The sequence below is a fragment of the Anolis carolinensis genome, unplaced genomic scaffold, assembly GCF_035594765.1.
Source record: "Anolis carolinensis isolate JA03-04 unplaced genomic scaffold, rAnoCar3.1.pri scaffold_8, whole genome shotgun sequence".
NCBI classification, from domain to species: domain Eukaryota; kingdom Metazoa; phylum Chordata; class Lepidosauria; order Squamata; family Dactyloidae; genus Anolis; species Anolis carolinensis.
Genome location: NW_026943819.1, coordinates 30,485,755 through 30,509,108, shown reverse-complemented (window position 1 = coordinate 30,509,108; position 23,354 = coordinate 30,485,755). Strand labels below are relative to the sequence as shown.

The following is a 23,354-nucleotide window of genomic DNA, read 5'->3' as shown; positions in this document are numbered from 1 at the left end:
CTATCTATTATTAGTATTATTATTACTATTAATATTTATAACCCGCTTTTTCGCTCCACAATGGATATTTAAAGCAGCTATGTATCGGTTGTTGTTGTTGTTATTATTATTATATTTATACTCTTTTTATCTCTTCCAAAGGAGACTCAAAGTGGCTATGTATCTATTATTATTATTAATATTAATATATTTATACCTTGCTTTTTCTCTCCACAATGAATACTCAAAGCAGTTATGTATCTATTGATTATTATTATTATTATTTATACCCAGCTTCATCACTCCCGAAGAAGATTCAAAGAGGCTTATGTATCTATTATTATTATTATTATTATTATTATTATTATTATTATTATTATTATATTTATACCCTGATTTATCTCTCCCAAAGAAGACTCAAGGTGCTTATTTATCTATTATTATTATTATTATTATTATTATTATTATTACATTTATTTATACTTTGCTTTATCTCTCCCGAAGAAGATTCAAAGAGGCTTATGTATCTATTATTATTATTATTATTATTATTATATTTATACCTTGCTTTATCTCTCCCAAGGAGATTCAAAGTGTCTATCTATTATTTATTTATTTATTTATTTAATTTATATACCGCTCTTCTGCCCCAGGGGGACTCAGAGCGCTCTTTATATTTATATTTATACCCCACTTTATCTCTCCCGAAGGAGACTCAAATGGCTTAACCTAAAAGCTTTAGCACACAATTAAAAATATGAAAATATGCAAACATTAACACAGAATTAAATAATAATAATAATAATAATAATAATAATAATATAATCTCCGGTACCTTTGTAATCCCCAAGACGCCAATGTTGGGACTTGAGGAGGTGGATCCGTTCCCGGTGCCAAACACTCCGTCCAAGACGCAGGAAAGGCCTTCGATGAAAATGCCTCTGGAAATCGGAAGACAAAACAATGCAGAGCAATGATGGATCTGTGCCGGGTGCACGTTTGCCTGCTTGCAAACTCTCTTTGTGTGAGTGAACTTATCGCAATTACCGTTTATACTCGAGTATAAGCCGACCCGAATATAAGCCTAGGCACCTAATTTTACCACAAAAAACTGGGAAAACATTGACAGCCCAGAGCAGCCGGGCCTTGCTTGGGGGAGGTGGCGCACCTGTTGATGGCGTGGATGGGGGGCGGTGGCGCACACGACAGCCTGGCGCAGGCGTAATAATCCCCGATGGACTCGATGATGCTCGCCACCACCGCGCTCAGCATTCCAATGACGCCGGCCGCCGAAACGGTGGGCAAACCCCACTGAACTGTGGAGGGAAAGGAAGGAAAGACAGGAAGGGTTCACATGGATTGCATGGTAAACAAGGTGCCACCAAAGAGCCTCTCAGGTCACGGGGGAGACAACTCGGCACCTGTGGTCATGAGTTTGAACCAGCCCAGGTCGGATTGAGTGCCTGACCAATAAAAAAAAATAGCCTAGCTCGTTGTTGACCTAAGCAACCTGAAAGATAGTTGCATCTATCAAGTAGGAAATTTAGGTACCGCTTTATGCGGGGAGGCTAATTTAACTAATGTGAACCCCTTCTCAATCGGCATTTGGCTCAGTTTCTCATTCCATGCTCTTGCAGCCTGCTTGAGACCATAAAGGCTTTCCTGCAATTTGCATCTACATGGCCTTTGTTTGCTTTATCTTCAAAGTCTGTTGGCTGCTGCATGGAGATTTCTTCCTTTAAATTTCCATGAAGAAAAGCTGTTTTAATGTCCTGCAGGATGTCCCTCCCGCAAAGACAAAGTTTGGGCAGTTTAATAAACTTTCCCCATGTTTTTTTATCATAGAACCAATTAGTAAATGACCTTGATAACCCAGGAACAAAAATCGTGTTACATAGTGTAATGATGCTGCCAGCGAGGAAGCAGATTTTGCCATCTTATGCAAGGTACTGCAAGAAGAGGAAAACTATGAATGTGTGACCAAAGTAACCCCTTCATAAAACAAAGTATAAGGGGAAATGTCTTCAAAACACAAATTCCTTGCCAAGCATACTTACACGGATAAGGGACTTTGAACCAGGGTGCAACCAAGAGCACGCCTTGCCGAGCATCGGTGCGCGCATAGAAGCCGTACTTGGTTTTGTCGGGCGGGAAGACGTCGGTCACCGTGAAGATGAAGCACAGCAGCCACGAGACCAGGATGGCCAGGATAATCTGCAGAAAAGCGTCAGCAAAGAACAAACACTGAAGAACGGGGTGGTGGAAACAATCTCACCATCAATATTGCACCGTTTCAGTTAAAAAAAAACATACTAGGCAGGTATGTGTTAAGCATGTTAAGGATGCACCAAAATTTATTTATTATTTATTTATTTGCTACATTTATATGCCGCCCTTCTCACCCCGAAGGGGACTCAGAGCGGCTTACAAATAAAATTTATACAATATTATATTAGCATAGTACAATACTGGTAATAAATTACTATATTGTACTGTATCAATATATTGTAATATCATTAGTAATATTACATGTAAAACATAAAATATAATTAATATTATTATATTGTATGATTAGTATTATATCGTATTACAATATAATATTATGAATATTATATGTATATGTTATAATTATTATATATTATTGTAAATTATATTGTATATGTAAATATATATATATATAAACACACTCACATGTGTGTGTGTGTGTTTATATATATATATATACATATACATATATATATACATATATATAAAACTAGCATAGCATGTTAAAAATCACAATCCAATTCAATGACACCAATAAAGACACTACAAGCAGTCCCCGAGTGACGAACAAAAGGGGTTCTGTTGATTTGTTCTGAAGTTGAATTTGTATTTGGGGGTGATTGCCCTCGGATCTGGGAGTTGTAGTTCGCCCTTACCCAGACAGCCTTGAACCCAACTGATGACGGATCTGGACCAAATTTGGCACACAGACCCAACATGGCCAACTGAGAATACTGCCAGGTTTTGGGGTGATTGGCCTGGGAATCTGGGAGTTGTAGTTCACTCTTATCCAGACAGTAGTGAACCCAATCAACAATGGGTCTGGACCAAATTTCAGTGATATGACCTACCATCCCAAAACAAACAATGCCTTCTAATAACCCGCACACCACTGGGTCCTCAAGCTAGTAATAAATATAATAATAATATAATAGCAAAACGTACTATAGCAAGATGTCCCTTATATAAAGACTAAGTTTGTGCAGTTTAATAAACTTTTCCCATGTTTTTTATGATATCACCAATTTGGAAATGACATTGATCCCCCAGGAACCAGAATCCAAGTGTGACAAGAGTGGAATCCAAGAGAGGACTTGCACATGGAGGTTCCATTCAGCGATCAGTGCAACTAGCCGCTGGCGCACCAGTTTCATCGTTTTTAAAAAGCCAATGATGTGGGTAGCAATTCCAGAATAGAGCCATTGTCCGTCTGATTTATCTCCTGTCAATCTCCATAAGGAGCCCATTGTCCAGTCATCCCTGACGCCCTTTTTGGGGGGAAGCACGAGGCTGGCTCCACACGGCCGCCGGCCCCTTAAGACAAGGCACCGCCTGTGAGAAGCCTTTGATGTCTTGTCCGTTCATGGATAAATCTTGAAAGCCATTTATTTGTTTGTTTATTTGGCTACTTACAGGGAACATTTTGAAGAGCTGCAACCGGTAGGCCGTCCATCCTTTCTTGGACTTGTAGATGGGCAGCGGGAGCTTGACGTTCCGAGCGTATTGAGAAAACAGCAGCACCAGGAAAATCGTTCTGCCGAGGGAGGGAGGGAGGGAGGGAGGGAGGGAAACACACGCCAATCAATGGCATCCACTGACACAAACACCCATCAAGACATACCGCGGAAAGATTCGCTGCTCAATCCATTCTTAGGAGCGTGCACTATGTTGTTTTCTTTGCCTTGGAACCATATTCATTTATTTATTTATTTATTTGCAGCTTGCAAGTTATAGGTACATACAATATATTATATTACTAGCTGTGCCCAGCCACGCGTTGCTGTGGCAAAGTGGTGGTGGTATTGGTTAAAAAATGTTGTATAATTTTTATTTGACGTTATTTGTATTTTTTAATTAATTTTATTGTAAGTTATCTTTTTATTTATTATATTTTATTATTTTCTTGTATTATTTTTAGTTATTTTCTGTTATTATAGTATTTTATTGTATTAATTTTTTGTGTTTTTAATTAATTTTAGTGTTTTTTATTATTTTTTATTGGGTTGCTAGGAGACCAAGTTGGAGGAGCTTAGCCTTCTAACTGGCAGCAATTGGATAAAAGCATTTATTCCTCTCTCTCTAATTAGGACTTTATTTTTCTTTTCTTTTTGTTGTATCAACCTAGAGCCATGGATGATGGGTTGTGTTGTCAAATGTCGAGGTTGGGGAGCCTGTAGTTTTGTTGTTTTGTGTGTCGCCGTGATACCATCACTCTTTTATATATATAGATTAGCAAAGCACAAAATAAGCATGATATATTACTATATTGTACTATACCACTATACTGTAATATGACTAGTAATATTACATGTAACATATAATATACAATTATAATAGCATATCATTATTATCATATTGTATTACATTATCATATTATTATTAATATGTACTTACAATATATTATATTATTCGCATGGCATAATATTAGTATTAGTCCCCCCAACCTATGAAGTTTGACTGAATTGTATTGCTGGTTGTTTGATATTATTACTGTTGTATTAACTTTTGTTTTAATTTTTGTTTTATTACCTTATTGTGTATATTGTGCTAATTTATTTGTGTTGTTACTTTTGTAACAATGTGAGCCGCCCCAAGCCCCCACGGGGAGATGGTGGCGGGGTATAAATAAAGTATTATTATTATTATTATATTGTTAGATTGATCTTTGGACTATTTTGTTTAGGAAATTATAAAAGCAACCTGTTTCCCTTTGTATTTCTCATCTATATTTCGAAAAGATCTCCTAAAGCCTTTGACAACATGTCTCCTAAAGAGTTTTTTTCCCTTGTCAGAAAGTATTGTTTTTCAAAACATGTGGAATAAATAAAATCCAAAAAAAGTGAAAGGACACCTCAACAGACACAGACATTTAATGGAATCACAACTTCCGTTGTATACAAAGTTTTGTCAGTCAGAAGCCATATCCTAAGTGTTTTTGTGGCCCACAGTAAACATTTCAGAACCCCAAATCACCCCGTACACTGTCATTTTCTTCTTGTCAATATTGAATATGCCTTCATTTTATGTTCAAACTAACTCAGGTTAAGAAGAAGATGGTGAGAACTGAAAAGACTTAATTGAAGGCACTGGAAAAAATATCACTTCTAATTTACTATCTATGGTGTGCAATGTATGCATTGTTTACTCAACCCACCTGCCGTCCCTCAAGCCCCTCCCCACTCCCAGTCAGTCCCAATAAATAAAAAGAATCAGGAAAATAAAGGAAAATTGAACAGGAATTGAAAAGAAACCGTGGTGCCGAAGAGGGGAGGGGGAGCCCAGATGGGATGCCCCCGGTCACTTTTCGGATGGGAATCTATATCTATCTTGTTTGCTGTGTCATAATAAAATAATAATAATAATAATAATAATAATACATCACAGAGTCCTAGACACTTGGGAAGTGTTTGACTTGTGGTTTTGTGATAGGAAATCCAGCATGTCTATTTTGTTTGCTGTGTGATACAATAATAATAATAATAATAATAATAATAATAATAATACAGTAGAGTCTCACTTATCCAACACTCGCTTATCCAACGTTCTGGATTATCCAACGCATTTTTGTAGTCAATGTTTTCAATATATCATGATATTTTGGTGCTAAATTAGAAAATACAGTAATTACAACAAAACATTACTGCGTATTGAACTACTTTTTCTGTCAAATTTGTTGTATAACATGATGTTTTGGTGCTTAATTTGTAAAATCATAACCCATTTTGATGTTTAATAGGCTTTTTCTTAATCTCTCCTTATTATCCAACATATTCGCTTATCCAACATTCTGCCGGCCCGTTTATGTTGGATAAGTGAGACTCTACTGTAATAATAATAATAATAATACATCATACAGTCCTAGACACTTGGGAAGTGTTTGACTTGTGATTTTGTGATACGAAATCCAGCATATCTATCTTGTTTGCTGTGTCATAATAAAATAATAATAATAATAATAATAACAATAATAATAATGATAATAATAATACATCACACAGTCCTAGATACTTGGGAAGTGTTCCACTTGTGATTTTGTGATACGAAATCCAGCATGTCTATCTTGTTAGCTTTGTCATACAATGTTGTTGTGTCAATAATAATAATAATAATAATAATAATAATAAGTTCATTTATACCCCCCCCTCCATCTCTGTGATGCTGAAGAGGGGAGGGGGAGCCCAGATGGGCTGCCCTGTGGTCCCTTTTCAGATGGGAATCCGTGACGGCCGTTTTGAGCACCCGTAACGAGACAGGTCAGCCGGACGGCCGAAGGGAACGACTAAAAGCGGATCCGCGCGCACGTCAAGGAGAGAAGGCGAGGAAGAGGACTCACAGCATGGCGATGCCCCAGTGCTTGCCCGCTCTCTCCCCGGCCGCCTGGAAGCCCGAGAGGCCGATGAGCGCCACGGTCGGAGTGATGGTCAGCGGCCCGATGTAGCGCAGGAGGGCGCCCGGCAGGCCCAGGAAGCCAATGACCACCTCGATCAGGGAGGACATGATGATGGCGCCTTGGATCTGGGCAGCGGGAGGAAGGGAAAGAGCTCAGCCACAGACTGACCACGTCCAGGACACACTCCTGGGGAAGGACGTATCGCAAACTGCAAGCCAAAGCGTCCCTAGAGTACCTTTCATACACACACAATAATAACAACAACAATAACAATAATAATCATCATCATCAACATCATCATTTCTATCCCACCCCATCTCCCCAAAAGGACTCAGGGTGACTCACAACAACTTATTATTATTATTATTATTATCATCATCATCATCATCATCATCATCATCATCATCATCAAATAATGTATACAAAACAAATGACAAGTAAATGTTATGAAGTTTTTAGACAAGCATGAGGTTTTTAGACAGATGGATCTAATTTACATATGTTTTAATTGTTATAATGTATTTTAATGATATATTTTTATAGTTTTAATTGATTATACAGAAGAGTCTCACTTATCCAAGCCTCGCTTATCCAAGCTTCTGGATTATCCAAGACATTTTTGTAGTCAATGTTTTCAATATATCATTATCTTTTGGTGCTAAATTTGTAAATACAGCAATTACAACATAACATTACTGCGTATTGAACTGCTTTTTCTGTCAAATTTGTTGTATAACATGATGTTTTGGTGCTTAATTTGTAAAATCATAACCTAATTTGATGTTTAATAGGCTTTTCCTTAATCCCTCCTTATTATCCAAGATATTCGCTTATCCAAGCTTCTGCCGGCCCGTTTAGCTTGGATAAGTGAGACTCTACTGTATATAAAAATGTAAACGTACATTACATTTTTATATATATAGATTTTATTTGTTTTATTATTATGTTCTTGGTATTAAATGTTGCCAACTGTTGTAAGCCGCCCTGAGTCCCCCCCGGGTGAGAAGGGCGGGGTATAAATGCTGGAAATAAATAATAAATAATATGTTGGATAATATGTCGGCTGTTAGGAATTGTGGGAGTTGCAGTCCAAAACACCTGGAGGGCAGGAGTTAGCTCAGGCCTGCCTTGGCTTGGAGGAATGGAAACAAACGGATTGGATCCACACTTAGCACACAAACAAAGCAAAGGGAAGCAAAGGGGAAGGGGAGCTGTTTCCACAGTCCTGTCATCCAGGCGAGAAGGGGAGAGGCAGCCGCCAATCCACGACGTGGTTTACCTCTCGTATCCTGGGGTACCAGATGTGCTCCGTGTGCAGCAGCTCCGTTGTTCCGTTCGTAACCGTTATGGCTTGGGAAAAAAGAGAAAGAGAAACAACTTGGCATTTGGGCGCAGTCAAGGGAAGCCGTGCAAGAAGCAGGAGAGCCAACGTCCCACCCTTAAAGGGTGGAATATCAATACTACAAATAAATGAATGAATACTACAAGTGCACCATGGAGGACCTCCTTACAGCCACACCAGAGGTCTTACGCCAAGTGGCCAGCCTCTGGTCAAGGGACATTTAGTATCACGCCAAGTTTTTAACTTTGTGTTTTTAAATCTCTCTATATAAAAGGGTAATGAAATTTCGGCCTAGGAAAAAGCAACAAAACTACACATCCCAGAAACACTAAACTTGGCAGCACAACCCCTCATCCATGCCTCTACGTTCATACAACAAAAAGAAAATAAAAATAAAATCCTAATTAGAGGGAGAGGAATCATTGTTTTTATCCAATTGCTGCCAGTTAGAAGGCTAAGCTCTGCCCACTTGGTCTCCTACTCAGCCCAGGGGACAGACACAGTTAGGCCTCAGGCCTCTTCCACACTGCCTATGAGATACAGATTATCAGATTTGAACTGGATTATATGGCAGTGTAGACTCTAGGCCCTTCCACACAACGTATAAATACTATACAATACTACACAGGGACATAGACCCCCTCTACCCTCACCACTTTCACAATACACAAACAACCAAATGCATACTAAACATAAAGACAACCACACAACAGACATTCAGTACCATCACTACCTCAACAATTTCTCACTAACACCACCAGACAAGCCACAGCAACGCATGGCCGGGCACAGCTAGTACATTATAACTGCATCCTCAACTCGCTTCGGACACGAGAAATAAATAAATATCCAAGAACAGGTCAGGTACAAAAGATCCCATTTCAGGGTAAGTATGGGTGGATAAAGTGACCCGCTAGCCTTAATCTCCCATAACTGCAAAATGGGAACAAGGGCAGCGGTTGTGCGGCAGGCGAGGCCGGGACCTTCATACGTTTTGCATGTCATGATAAGCTGTAATCCGTCATGGTTTCCCCGCAGCCCTCTCTGAGATCCAGCGGGGCTTTTCCTGGGAACCAGGTGGGCATCTGGATCCAAAGAAGGCGTCACCTAAGCCGCGGGAGGCAGGTGAGTCACTGGGCTTGATCCACCTGAAGCCAGAAACTGGGCCGTGCTCCTGGCCATTGGCACAGACCCGTCATTACCCAAAGCTCTGGCGCAAGACCTCAGGCGTGTTTGCCCTGACAGCCTCCATGACCTATCCCAATATCTATGATCTATCCAGGGGCATGAGCCCAAACCAGGGCACAGGTATTGGAAAGCCACAACGCAAGTTCTTCCTACTCTAAGAAACACAGTGGAAACAATACCGGTGGGAGACGGGCCTTGGAAAGAAACCAGGGTTGAAAGAACTCTGTGGATGCCTTTGCACCCAACACTCTCGCAAAACTGGGTGCATCTTAGAATTGTAGGTGCTGCTTTATATATATATACACTAGCTGTGCCTGGCCACGCGTTGCTGTGGCGAAGTATGAGGCCCCTTCTACACAGCTGGATAAAATGCACACTGAAGTGGATTATATGGCAGTGTGGAGTCAAGATAATCCAGTGCAAAGCAGATAATATAAGATTATAAATGGGTTATATAGCTGTGTGGAAGGGCCTTGAGTCTACACTGCCATATAATCCAGTTAAAATCAGATAATCTGTATTTTATAGGCAGTGTGGAAGAGGCCTAAGTGAGGCCTAACTCTGCCTGTCCCCTGGGCTGAGTGGGTTGCTAGGAGACCAAGTGGGCAGAGCTTAGCCTTCTAACTGGCAGCAACTGGATGAAAACAATTATTCCTCTCCCTCTAATTTTCTAAATTTTTTTCTTTTTGTTGTATGAACGTAGAGGCATGGATGAGGGGTTGTGCTGCCAAGTTTAGTGTTTCTGGGATGTGTAGTTTTGTTGTTTTGTCCTAGGCCAAAATTTCATTACCCTTTTATATATATAGATTGGGCTATTAGAAGGAGGCATTGTTTGCTTTGGGATGTTAGGTACTTAAATTTGGTCCAGATCTGTCCTTGGCTGGGTTCAGTGCTGTCTGGATAAGGGTGAACTACAACTCCCAGATTCCCAGGGCAATCACCCCCAAACTCTGACATCTTGGGTCTGTGTGCCAAGTTTGGTCCAGATCTGTCGTCGGCTGGATTCAGAGCTCTCTGGATACGAGTGAACTACAACTCCCAGATCTGAAGTCAATCACACCCAGACCAGGCCTGTAAGCACAGTTGGCCACGTTGGGCCTGTGTGCCAAGCTTGGTTCAGATCTGACATTGGCTGGGTTCAGTGCTCTCTGGATGCAGGTGAACTACAACTCCCAAAAACAAGGTCCATTCCCATTGATCCCTGCAGTATGTTCAATTGGAGGCCGGAGGGAGGCTATCTGTGTAAATGCACACCTCTTCCACATACACACATACACGTTTTTCACTTTCATTATGTGTATAGATATATAACAGCACCTACGATTTTTGTATGTGCCATAGATTTCAACACATCAGGCGAAGTTCTCAGATTTTGACCATTTTCAAAATAAGCACCGAATCTCATGCGCACCTCAATTTTCAAAACCCCAAAACGAAAAAGAAAGGGTAGCCGAAAGTTGTTACCGAAAGTCATGCACAGCGCCAAAAAGTGAATTCTTTATAGCAATGCCATGACAGTGGTTGCCTGCTTAGGATTCCTTCTTTAAGACACAAAGGTGTTGGGACGCTGGAGAATGGATCTGCTTTAATTGCCTTGGTTCAGTGCAATGGCGTCATGGGGGATGGTGCTTGAAAAGGCCTTTTCTCTGCCAAAGGGTGCTGGTGCTTCCCCAAAATACAAATTCCAGGACGGGACAGCATTGAGTCAATACAATTCAATGAGAGATGAGTGTTGTGACTCAGCCTTTGCCTTTGTGTGACTCTGATGAAGATTCTGGGTTATATGTGCATAATGATGGGATTCAGGATGAATTTGAAGGTGACTCTGATGCTGGGAATTATAGGAGTGTTCCGGCTTTGGGAAATGAAGAGCAGGGAGTTGTTCCCATGGGAATGTTGTTTCTAACGAGGAATTTCAGGTACGGGAAGCAGAAAAGGAGGATAGCGCTTTGCCGCCTGATAACAGTAACGAGCTCAGTGGTCTTGACTCTGGGGATCTCGATCGGCTACGAGACTGGAATTTAGCTCTCTGTCAATGCAACTCCATCGCTTGATCTAGAAGCAAGTTTGCTTTCCTGTAATATCTCATGGATATATTCTGTTTGTTGGAACTTTTGGCTTCCATGAAAAGGACCTTGTTTCATGCTCTCTGTTTCTATGGACTTATTGCTTACAGACTTGGTTTTGTACCTGTCTTTTGGAACTGAACTTTTCCCCTTTGATGAACTATCTTTTGCCTGTTCTAAATAAACTACGAAAGACTACTTCCTGTGTGTGACTTGGTGTCTTTAGCAAGGGGAAGTTAACCTGAGGTGCGACAATGAGCACTAGATCTGAGGCCAAAAGAGACGACGAAGGCCCGTCCCACCCGCCCGACGGGAGCGGCGCTGCTCACCTGTGTTGTTGCACTTCCATTTGTCCAGGGAGAGGATGGCCCTGGCCGGAGCCAAGAAAGCAAAGGCGCTGGCCTGGAACAAGGGCAACCTGCCGGAAGGGAAGGAGAGGCTTCAACACTGGCAAGGAATGGACTCTTGCGGGCGCATTTCATTCCGTTAGAAGGGATTTTAGCCATTGTCCATTTTTAGTCATTATCCATACTCCTAAGTACTTAAATTTCTTAACTATTTCCAGGCCTGTTTGCTCTTTCATCATGTCCTGTTTTTTCTTCTCTATATTCTTCGTTAGTAATTTCGTTTTTGACTTATTAACTTTAAATCCTGCAACTGCATCCATCTATATATATAAAGGAGTAATGGTGTCTGTTCCTCCCACTAAACAACAAAAGTACAAGCCCCAGAACCTAGAAATTTGACAACACAACCCACCATCCTTGCCCCTAGGTTCCGACAACAAAAAGAAAAGAAAAATAAAGTCCTAATTAAAGGGAGAAAAATAATTGTTTTTATCTAATTGCTGCCAGTTAGAAGGCTAAGCTCCGTCCACTTGGTCTCCTAGCAACCCACTCAGCCCAGTGTTAATAAAAGAATAAAAAATAAAATAAATACAAATAATACAATAAAAATAATTAAAAACACTAAAATAATTAAAAACACTAAAAATTAATACAATAAAATACTATAATAACAAAATAACTAAAAATAATAAAATATAATAAAATATAATAAATGAAAAAGATAAGTTACAATAAAATTAATTAAAAATACAAATAACGTCAAATAAAAATTCCACAACAATTTTTAACCAATACCACCACCACTTTGCCACAGCAACGCGTGGCCGGGCATAGCTAGTCTTATTATATTTTTACTTGGGTCTTCCATTATCCCAAGTACATCGTCTGCGAGGACTCTTATCTTATATTCATATTTACCAACTTTAGATCCCTTAATTGTTTGATCTTCTCTTATTGCTTTCATTAATGGCTCTAATGACATTATAGATATCAATGGTGACAAGGGACATCCTTGTCTAGTTCCTTTAAGTATATCAAACTCCTCTGTCATCTGTCCATTAATTCTTAATTTAGCCTTTTGTAAATCATATATCGCTTTTATTGCATTGGTAAATTTTTCTCCCATATCCAATTCTTGTATTAATGTCTTTAAAAAATCCCAATTTAAATTATCAAACGCCGTTTCCGCGTCCAAAGCCAGTATGGCAAATTCTTTCTGATGGTTCAGTTCATAATATTCTAATAAATCTAATACTAGCCTTATGTTATCCTTCATAAATCTATTTGGATTTTAGGTCAACGGGAAGAGCAAGGAATGTGCCTGAAACCCTGGCACAGACTAGCCTTTGGTTTGCCGGAGGTCGGATAACAAAAGGAACGCCAATAAAATAGAAATATTCTAACAAACCCGCGGCGCTCTTATATAACCAAGAGATAAATTCTTCAAATCCATAAATAATAATATGATCACGAGAGGGGCAAGTGAGGCTGTGTTGAACAGGAACTTCCCTCTCTATTATCTTGCAGCCCTTTGCTCAATGCATGTGTCTATTGCCTTCCCAGGCGGAAAGTAACATCAAGGTGGCAAACCTGGCAATTAAAACGGAATAAAACACCGGGCTGCTTAGAATATTGGCTTTCGTGAGAAGCGCTCCACAAACAGGGCAGGCTCGCTTCCGATTTCCCAGGCAGGAACATCTGGAGATAATAAGCAAAAGCGCAAGGACTCCAGAGTACAAACCGATCCTCTATTGATGTCTCTTTGCACAGGACAAATTCATCTGCCTGGCAAAGGCGGTAATTAAAATTGCAACACTCGTCCCGACGAGTTGAAATGCAAACTCCTATGCCGACACAGGTGCGCTGTGCAAAAACACGGCTTCCAGGAGTTGGCGGGATTAGAGGAAGGGGGAGTCTTGAATAGCATTTCAGTTCAATGTGTTTTAGTATCATATCTCCGAAATTACTCCACCGATCACTATGAAATTTGGACACAACTTAGCAATCAAACTGCCATGGGTTTTAAGTCTACTCTCACAAACCTGACACACCTGAGAAAGATAAAAGCAAATCCCTAACAAAACCAAACAATTTAAGAATGTAATCAATGAACTAAAAAAATCTTTCATAGATATCGTGGAACAAAGGGTTCTGTATTCAATCAATGATACTCTCCATTCAGGTTTTATTCTACTCGCGGTATCTATGAAAGATTTTTCAGTTCACTGATTACATTCTTGAATTGTTTGAATTAAATGTGAATGCGGCAGTTTGATTGAGATTTGTAATCAGTTATCTGACATTTATATTCATTTATTGCACACAACACAATGTTTAATTATAGCTAATACATTGTTATTGTTCCATTAGTGGGTACTTATCAGTTAACTCCATCTCTATACACATAGAAGGCATTGGGAAGAGAAAACAGATACGATAAGCAGTTTGCGGAAATAAGAAGCTCATGTACAATGAGGCGCGATCCACCAACTCACCTGCACCCGAATGTTGTTTGTAGCAAAGTTGTGATTCCGACGCAGAAGAAGATGGTCCCAATCAACTGGCTGGTGGCCCACTGGTCAAACCCAACGCACATGGCGTCCGCGAGCAGAAAGGGCACCGCGATGGTGCCGCTGAAGCAGGTCAAGTAGTGCTGCAAAGGCAAAGGCAAGGAAGTCGGCAGGAGAGCATTACGTTCGGCTGGATGATGCCCTCAACATCGGCCCCAGAGCCTGCCTTCTGGTGCAATGGCATCTGCTGTTCGAACCATCAAAAAGTTTTGTTTCCCGTGTCATAAAAACATTATGAATGAACCTATAATAGCAGAAGTGGCTCCAGACCATCGCCTAGACTCTCCTCTTTGCCACCGTTCAACATCGTCACCACCCATTTGGACACATTTGCGCCATTGTTTTAACTCTGGCATCAAAACCATTTTGGAAAAATTCAGGGTCTTGCTTCGTGACCCATGATTTTAAAGCTGTTTTAACCTCATTCTATTGGGATTCTATTGAGCGGTTAGGACTGTGTGATGTATTTTCGGATGATACGGAGCCACTTTGAGCCTACTTTGGGGTACATAAAGCGGGATAAAATATATATATAATACTTGTAATCCTAGTAATAATAATAGATATGGAGCCACTTTGAGTCTCCTTCAAGACAGATAAAGCAGGATTGAAATAAATATAATAATACTAATACTGCTACTACTACTACTACTAATAATAATAATAATAATAGATACGGAGCCATTTTGAGTCTCCTTTGGCAGAGATAAAGCAGAGTATTATTATTATTATTATTATTATTATTATTATTATTATTAATAGATAGATAGATAGATAGATAGATAGATAGATAGATACCTAGCGGCTTTGAGTCTCCTTCTAGACAGATAAAGCAGGATTGAAATAAATATAATAATAATAATAATAATAATAATACGGAACCGCTTTGAGTCTCCTTTGAGAGAGATAAAGCAGAGTATAAATAAATAAATAATATCTATCTTTCTTTATTATGGTCCATGACCAACACAAAGTGGGGGACAAACTAATAATAATAATGGCTACATAGCCACTCGGAGTCTCACTGGGGAGAGATACAGCATAATAATAATGATAATGATAATAATAATAATATATATATATTTTTATTAAGGTCCATGACCAACACAAAGTGGGGGACAAACTAATAATAATAATGGCTACATAGCTACTCGGAAGTCTCACTGGGGAGAGATACAGCATAATAATAATGTTAATGATAATATTAATAATCTGAATGCTGCCAACTCCATCATCATCATCTTGGCCACAGGTGGTTTGGAGAGTACCTGCAACCCCAAGAATATGCAGAGGTACCAGGGGGGAACGTCTTCGATGGTGTAGATCATGTCGTTCCTTTGCGCCTCGGAGCTCCCGCTGCTGTCGAGCGTCTCGGCCAGAGAACTCTGTGGGAAACAAACGGGAGGAAATCAGGTGAGGAGCCTGGACGTGGAAGAGAGTGGGGGGAGGCGGAGGCCCCGGCCCGGCCGTGGCTTCACCTGAGCGCCTTCCATGCCGGCTGCGTCCCGTCCCAGAGCAGAGCGCATGGCGCCTTTTGAGCTCAGGAAGTGGTGCGGCCAGCCTCCCCTCTTGCACATAACCCACCTCCAGCCCTTTTTGCAGATAAAGTAGGGCATTATTCCCCCTCCTTGTGATATAACTGCCGGTGCGTCCTGCCAAAAGGAAGATTAGGATGTCACTTTGTTTGTGCAAACAAAACACGGGAAGGATCGCTCGAGCGAGCCGTCTGTCCGCAGAGGAGGAAAGACAGCGCTCGACTTGTATAAGAGATCCAGATTGCACAACTCAGGCTTATGCAGCCTGTGCCTTTCGACAGGTAAGGCTGAATCAGGTCCAGGCTTATGTAGCCTGTGTCTTTCGACAGGTATGGCCGAATCAGGTCCAGATCAGGGGTCAGGTCAAAATTCAGGCAATGAGACGCAACGCAACGGGATGGCAAGGAGGACAGGAGAGCCTTTGTGAGCCCTTGATGTCATTTGGAAGTGCCGCAAAAACAGCCAAAGGATGATGACAACGATGATGACAACAACAATAATAGAAATAATAATAATAATAATAATAATAATAATAATAATAGAAGACCTGGCTCTGGCTCACGAATGGGACCCTGAAGAAGGAGACAGAAGGCCTGATCCTTGCAGCCCAGGAGCAAGACATCAGGACAAAGGCAATTAATAATAATAATAATAATAATAATAATAATAATAATAATAGAAGACCTGGCTCTAGCTCACGAATGGGACCCTGAAGAAGGAGACAGAAGGCCTGATCCTTGCAGCCCAGGAGCAAGACATCAGGACAAAGGCCATTAATAATAATAATAATAATAATAATAATAATAGAAGACCTGGCTCTGGCTCACGAATGGGACCCTGAAGAAGGAGACAGAAGGCCTGATCCTTGCAGCCCAGGAGCAAGACATCAGGACAAAGGCAATTAATAATAATAATAATAATAATAATAATAGAAGACCTGGCTCTGGCTCACGAATGGGACCCTGAAGAAGGAGACAGAAGGCCTGATCCTTGCAGCCCTGGAGCAAGACATCAGGACAAAGGCAATTCAGGCCAAGATTGAAAAATCAGCTGATGACCCAAAATGCAGACTGTGCAAGGAAGCTGACGAAACCATTGATCACATCCTCAGCTGCTGTAAGAAAATCACAGTTGCATCCTGGATTCAATGTATTTTTTGGCTTGGCTTCCAGCTTGGCCTCCCTCTTGAATCCTTTTGATAGCTTAACTTTGATGCTTTTTAATCCAGGTCTTATTTATTTTTTATTTATTTACAGTATTTATATTCCGCCCTTCTTTCTCACCCTGAAGGGGACTCAGGGCGGATCACATTGCACATATAAGGCAAACATTCAATGCCATAACATAGAACAGAGACAGACACAGGCATGGGCTGGCCTCTAATTCATGACCTTTTTGGTCAGAGTGATTTGTTGCAGCTGGCTGCTAACCAGCCTGCGCCACAGCCCGGCCTTCATGAAGGCTATAAGGATAAACAATGCCATTGCGTATAAAAAGGCTGGGAAGGGGAGTCCAGGGACCCCCCCCCCTCCCCATTGCCACCAATGGGACGGATCTGACCGTATTTTCCAGCTGCGGTACGAAAAAGGCTCTCTGGCTACCCACGTGAAAACGGATACGGGGGTCTACCGGTGTCCAGACAGCAGAAACGGATGGAGGTTCAGATGCAATGCACAAGCCTAGTAACTAGATGTGTTTGAAGCTGATGACCAGAAGAACCATGCATGATGGCATGGAGATTCTGGCAGTGAAAGCGAGGAACCGAACTCCGCCACTTGACATAAAGGGCACCAAGGAGATTGTCCCGTCGACATGGCTGGTTATGGTGTCACTGGTATGTTCTTCAGAATATGCAGCAAGCATGGGGCAAGTTTGGGCTCCCCTCCAGGTGTTTTGGACTCCAACTCCCACCATTCCTGACCTCAGGCCGCTTAAGCGGCCTGAGGTCAGGAATGGTGGGAGTTGGAGTCCAAAACACCTGGAGGGGAGCCCAAACTTGCCCCATGCCTGATCTACAGTTCCATTCGGCAGGTGCCTTCCTTCCATCGATTGCAGAAGTCCCTTCAGATTCAAGAGGCAGCTCTGACTCATGCCTTTGAGTGCTAACGCGGCTGTTCTTATTCTAATGGGTGCCAGGAAGGGAAGGACAAATAACAGAGGAGGCAATCTCTGCATCTACTGTAAAACATCAGTCATGAGATGATGGGGCGGCTTGTTGACGTAGGACAGTCGGATAGGCATCTCTTGGAGAAATAGGGACAAAAGGAAACCAGGTAGATGATAAAGCGCTGGTCGAAACGGCCGCCGTGTCAACTTTATTTAGTTTAGGGCAGGGGTCCTCAAACTTTTAAAGCAGAGGGCCGGTCCACAATCCTTCAGACTGTTGAGGGGCCGAATTATCATTTGGAAAAGAAAAAAAAAAAACGAACAAATTCCTTATATCTTATTTGCAGTGCAAAACAACAACAATAACAATGAAAGACCAATACAATATTTAAAAATGAAAATAATTTTAACCAACATAAACCTATCAGGATTTCAATAGGAAGTGTGGGCCAATGAGGTAGTCAGGTTAATTAGGACTGTTGTTGTTGTTGTTGTTGTGTGTCTTCAAGTCAATTCAGACTTTGGGCAAGCCCAAGTCCAAAATTATTTATTTAATTCATTTACTACATTTATTTACTACATTTATATCCCACCCTTCTCACCCCGAAGGGAACTCAGAGCAGCTGTATGTACACACAATATATTATATTATTAGCATAGCACAATATTAGCATTATATATTACTATATTGAACTATACCACTATACTGTAATATTATATGTAATATATAACATGTAATTAATATTATTATATTGTATAAAATGATAATATTATTATCAATATCATATGTATATACAATATATTATATTATTAAAACTGATATTAAAATATTATATTATAAATGGGGGAGGGGGCCAGGTAAATGACCTTGGAGGGCCGCATCCGGCCCCCGGGCCTTAGTTTGGGGACCCCTGGTTTAGGGTGATTCCATTAACAATTCACTTATAACACTTTTCCCTCTTCTACTACCGATTATCATCTCTTCGAATGAATCGTATCACCTTCCCTCCAATGACATTGCAGGTTATGGCAAGCATCATGAACACGCCCAATGTCCTCCACAAACACCCTCCTGCCCACCACCCAAGCCAAGGCTTTCATTCGGGGACCATGACATCCTAGATTTTCTGTTTTGCCTCCATCACAGGCATCCCAGTGTTCCTTACTCTCTCCAATGTAAGCCCTTGAAGCTCCACGGAAGCCAAAAGGACACCTTCAACGGGACGGCTTCCCATCTTGCAGGGAGAAGGCCTGGCGTGACCTGCATTCTGATGAACCCAGATACGGGTTCAGACGTGGGATGCAACGGCACACGCCTGACACATCATCCTCATTGTGCCGCATCACCTAACGTTCCCTTCCTATCGGAAGATATAATGAACGCCGAGGAACGCAGTCCTTTCCCAACCCAGAACGGATTTAATAACAGTGTACGCACACCCTGGGATTTTACAGCCAGGAAATCAAAGATGGGAGCGGCCTCAGAGTCAGAGCGGTTGCAATGGGAACATTCCTGCAACCGGCCCTGAGTCCGCACTGGGCGGAAAGGGCGCGAGATCAACACAGGAGAGCCTAGACCCAGCATCACACCCAGCCTAGACCCCACACACGGCTTTGCATTTCCTTTGTGGCTCGCTCTTTCCTTCTCTTTCTTTCTTTCTTTCTTTCTTTCTTCCTCCCTTCCCTTCCCTTCCCTTTTACAAAACATCACGTTTTACAACAAATCAACAGAAAAAGCAATTCAATACACCATAACATTATGTAGCAATTACAGTAGAGTCTCACTTATCCAAAATCACTTATCCAAGGTTCTGGATTATCCAAGGCATTTTTTGTAGTCAATGTTTTCAATATATCATGATATTTTGGTGCTAAATTCGTAAATACAGTAATTACTACATAGCATTACTGCGTATTGAACTACTTTTTCTGTCAAATTTGTTGTATAACGTTTTGGTGCTTAATTTGTAAAACCATAACCTAATTTGATGTTTAATAGGCTTTTCCTGAATCCCTCCTTATTATCCAAGATATTCCCTTATCCAAGGTTCTGCCAGCCCGTTTAGCTTGGATAAGTGAATATCTTGGATATTGGCTTGGATATTGGCTTGGATATCTTGGCTTCCCCCTGCAAGATGGGAAGCCGTATCCAAGGTTCTGCCGGCCCGTTTAGCTTGGATAAGTGAGACTCTCCTGTACTGTATTTACGAATTTAGCACCAAAACATTGCAGTGTATTGAAAACATTGACTACAAAAACACTGGCTACTAAAAGGCAGATTGCATTGGATAATCCAGAACGTTGGATAAGTGAAGGTTGGATAAGCGAGACTCTACTGCATCTACTTATCTATATGGCAAAACAAGATCGGATCTGCAGGTTTGTTCTTAAGTTGATACTTTGATTGTACTTTTCCTGCATGGCAGAAGAGGGTTGGACTAGATGGCCCATGGGGTCCCTTCCAACACAACGATTCTATGATTCATCCTATGGAGAAAGTGGGGAGAGGAGCGTTTATCTCCTCTTTCAAGGAAATCTGTTTGTTCTGCCTTTTGAACCAGAGAGTGAAAACCAAGCGGGGGGAGGCAGTCCGCTAACAAGATTACAAAGTCAACCTATGCCTTGGAAGTTCCCCAGAGTCCAGTGACCCACTTGCGTCACCTGATCCTATTAGTCCCCTTAATCCCCTCCCCATGGCCACCTGCAACAATCTTGGAGGCTTTCGAGGTTCCGCTCGTGGTGCTTGGTTTCCTCGCAGCTGCCAGCACTAATCTCGGAGACAAAGGTGGCATTCGGGACAGGAACGCTCAGGCCTTCCCGTGAATAAGCTCAGTGTTTGCAGCCAAACTTTGCAAAAACAATGCAACTGGGCGACTGCCGATACTGAAAAGCTGTATTAACTCCATGGTGGGACACCTTTACCACTTGGATTTCCACCCCCCAAAACTAGCAGGAAGGCATCGATCCACCCTGCTCTATGCAGATGATACTGTTCTACTCTCTAGAACTCAAGTCGGACTGTAAAGAGCCCCAGGAGCATTCACAAAATACTGCGATGCAGAACAGCACCAGAAAACCACAATTATGATGATGATGATGATGATGATGATGATGATGATAATAATAATAATAATAATAATAAGTCTCCAAACAACCCAAGAATCACAACTGGAGAATAGTTGGACATAAAACTACGCAGGTCTCAAGTTTTAAATACCTGGGAATACTCCTCCACTGCACTAGAAGCAAGAAAGCCCGTACAGAGTATTATTATTATTATTATTATTATTATTATTATTATTATTATTATGTTGTCAAAGGCTTTCATGGGCTTTCATCACAGGGTTGTTGTAGCATTGGAGGGCAGAGGAGCTCCAGGGACAGCTATTGACTCTGAACAAAGGATGACCCCCAGGCAAGAGACTAACCTTTCCAATGCTAATTAGGGTGATTAACTGCAACATTCACGCTGGCTTCCAACTGACAAAGAACTCTTCTCACACCCTGGACTTCCCACAGATATATATTAACCTTTCTTGCCTAGTTTCTCCATGCCTTACAACCTCTGAGGATGCGTGCCATAGATGTGGGTGAAACGTCAGGAGGGAATACTTCTGGAACATGGCCATACAGCCCGGAATACATACAACAACCCTATTATCATATTTATTTATACTCCACTTTATCCCGCCCGAAGGAGCCTCAAAGCGGCTTACATTAAAAATACGACCACATAGAATAAAACATACAAATATGCAAACACTAAAACAGAATTAGACAGAACAGTACAAAAAACTCACAGTAAAAATCCATTAAAAACGTATTCAAACATATTAGGCGGCTTCAGAACGTTTAGATACCTTCTCCGCAATGCCGTTTTCCGTGGTGTAGATCGCCATCAGCTCCGTGTCTTCTGTGTCTTGGTCGACGGTCGAGGTTGCGCCGCCATTGATTACAACCTAAGGAAACAAAAAAGATGTCCAGTTAATGGCTACTTAAGTCCATCAAAACCTGCAACTGTTTTCATTCCACTACAATTGGTGATTGACGCCTGTGCAGTGTATCCTTTGAGACTAGAGCAGGCATGGGAAAACTTCAGCCCTCCAAGTGTTTTGGACTGCAACTCCCACAATTCCTAACAGGCTACCGGCTTATGCTAAGAAGATTGGGGAGGAGGTCACGCAGCAGCTGAGAGTCATCTGGAGCGCTCAGACACCATGTGTCTTGCCTTCCTCCCGGCATAAGGACAGTGTGAGCGTTCCCATCCTTATGCCAGGAGGACAGCTCAAAGGAGGCACGGAATGGCTGAGAGCTTTCCAGAGCCCTCTCAGCAGCTGCCTGTCTTGCCCTCCTCCCAGCATAAGGACAGTGCAAGTGGCCCCATCTCATGCCGGGAGGACAATTCAAGGAAGGCACGTAGTGGCTGAGAGCTCTCTGGAGCACTCTCAGCCGCTGCCTGTCTTGCCCTCCTCCCAGCATAAGGATAGGGCAAGTGGCCCCATCCTTTTGCCGAGAGGACAGCTCAAGGAAGGTATGTGATGGCTGAGAGTTCTCCGGAGCCATCTCAGCCGCTGCCTATCTTGCCCTCCTCCTGGCATAAGGACGGTGCAAGAGGTCCCATCCTTTTGCCAGGAGGACAGCTCAATGGAGGCACATAGTGGCTGAGAGCTCTCCAGAGCAATCTCAGCCTCTGCATGTCTTCCCTCCTTCCAGCATAAGGACGGTGCGAGAGGTCCCATCCTTTTGCCGGGAGGACAGCTCAAGGGAGGCACGTGGTGGCTGAGAGCTTTCCAGAGCCCTCTCAGCCGCTCCGTCTTGCCCTCCACCCAGCATAAGGATGGTCTGAGTGGTCCCATCCTTATGCCGGGAGGACAGCTCAAGGGAGGCACGTGGTGGCTGAGAGCTCTTCGGAGCACTCTCAGTCATTGCCTGTCTTGCCCCCCTCCTGGCATGATACCAAGAGCCCAAGGATCAGAGAAAGAGAATTGGGGCAGTCGCCATGTGTCCCGCCTTCCTTCTGGGATCAGAGTGGGGCAAGTGGCCCCGTCCGTATGCTGAGTGGACAACCTGAGGACAACCAGGAGGTGCCTACGGGCAACAGGCTCCTCGGCTTGGAAATGGCCAGAGTTGAGCTCCGCCTCCAGAACGCCAGGGGTGAAAGGGGAAGCCTTTCCCTTTGCTCTGTGTCTTTGTGTATGTCACTGTCATTCCACTGGATTAAAGGCACTGAATGTTTGCCTATCTGTGCATGTTGTAATCCACTCTGAGTCCCGTCCGGGAGATAGAGCGGAATATAAGGTAAGTGTTGTTGTTATTATTATTGTTATTTCAGGAACAGAAGATGTTTTCCCCGCCATCCGGGAGATAGAGTGGAATATAACTTAAGTGTTGTTCTTCTTATTATTATTTCAGGAACAGAAGAATTTTTCCCCAAATTTTGCTACATGGTGTTATTTGGTCTTTGGACGTGGTCTTTCCTCCAAGATTAACTGCAACTCCGCATTATCGATTACGCTTATCAGAGAACCCTTCCGGAGCTTTGATCGCTCGGGTTGCATTGTTGCTC

The 23,354-nt window shown here is 42.0% G+C and overlaps 1 protein-coding gene across 4 annotated transcripts in view; it reads right to left on the bottom strand.

The window, feature by feature from the left end:
• slc23a2 (solute carrier family 23 member 2) overlaps positions 1-23,354 on the bottom strand; it is a 67,784-nt gene that overhangs the window by 13,924 nt on the left and 30,506 nt on the right. For all 4 annotated transcript variants that reach the window (XM_062961082.1, XM_062961084.1, XM_062961083.1 and 1 more), the window contains 10 exons: positions 21,649-21,747; positions 15,416-15,532; positions 14,073-14,230; positions 11,560-11,648; positions 7,914-7,984; positions 6,578-6,759; positions 3,658-3,778; positions 2,037-2,193; positions 1,148-1,295; positions 815-920 (listed from right to left, as the gene is read on the bottom strand). In XM_062961082.1, coding sequence (XP_062817152.1) covers positions 815-920; positions 1,148-1,295; positions 2,037-2,193; positions 3,658-3,778; positions 6,578-6,759; positions 7,914-7,984; positions 11,560-11,648; positions 14,073-14,230; positions 15,416-15,532; positions 21,649-21,747 — 1,248 coding nt within the window. The remainder of the gene's footprint in view (positions 1-814; positions 921-1,147; positions 1,296-2,036; positions 2,194-3,657; positions 3,779-6,577; positions 6,760-7,913; positions 7,985-11,559; positions 11,649-14,072; positions 14,231-15,415; positions 15,533-21,648; positions 21,748-23,354) is intronic.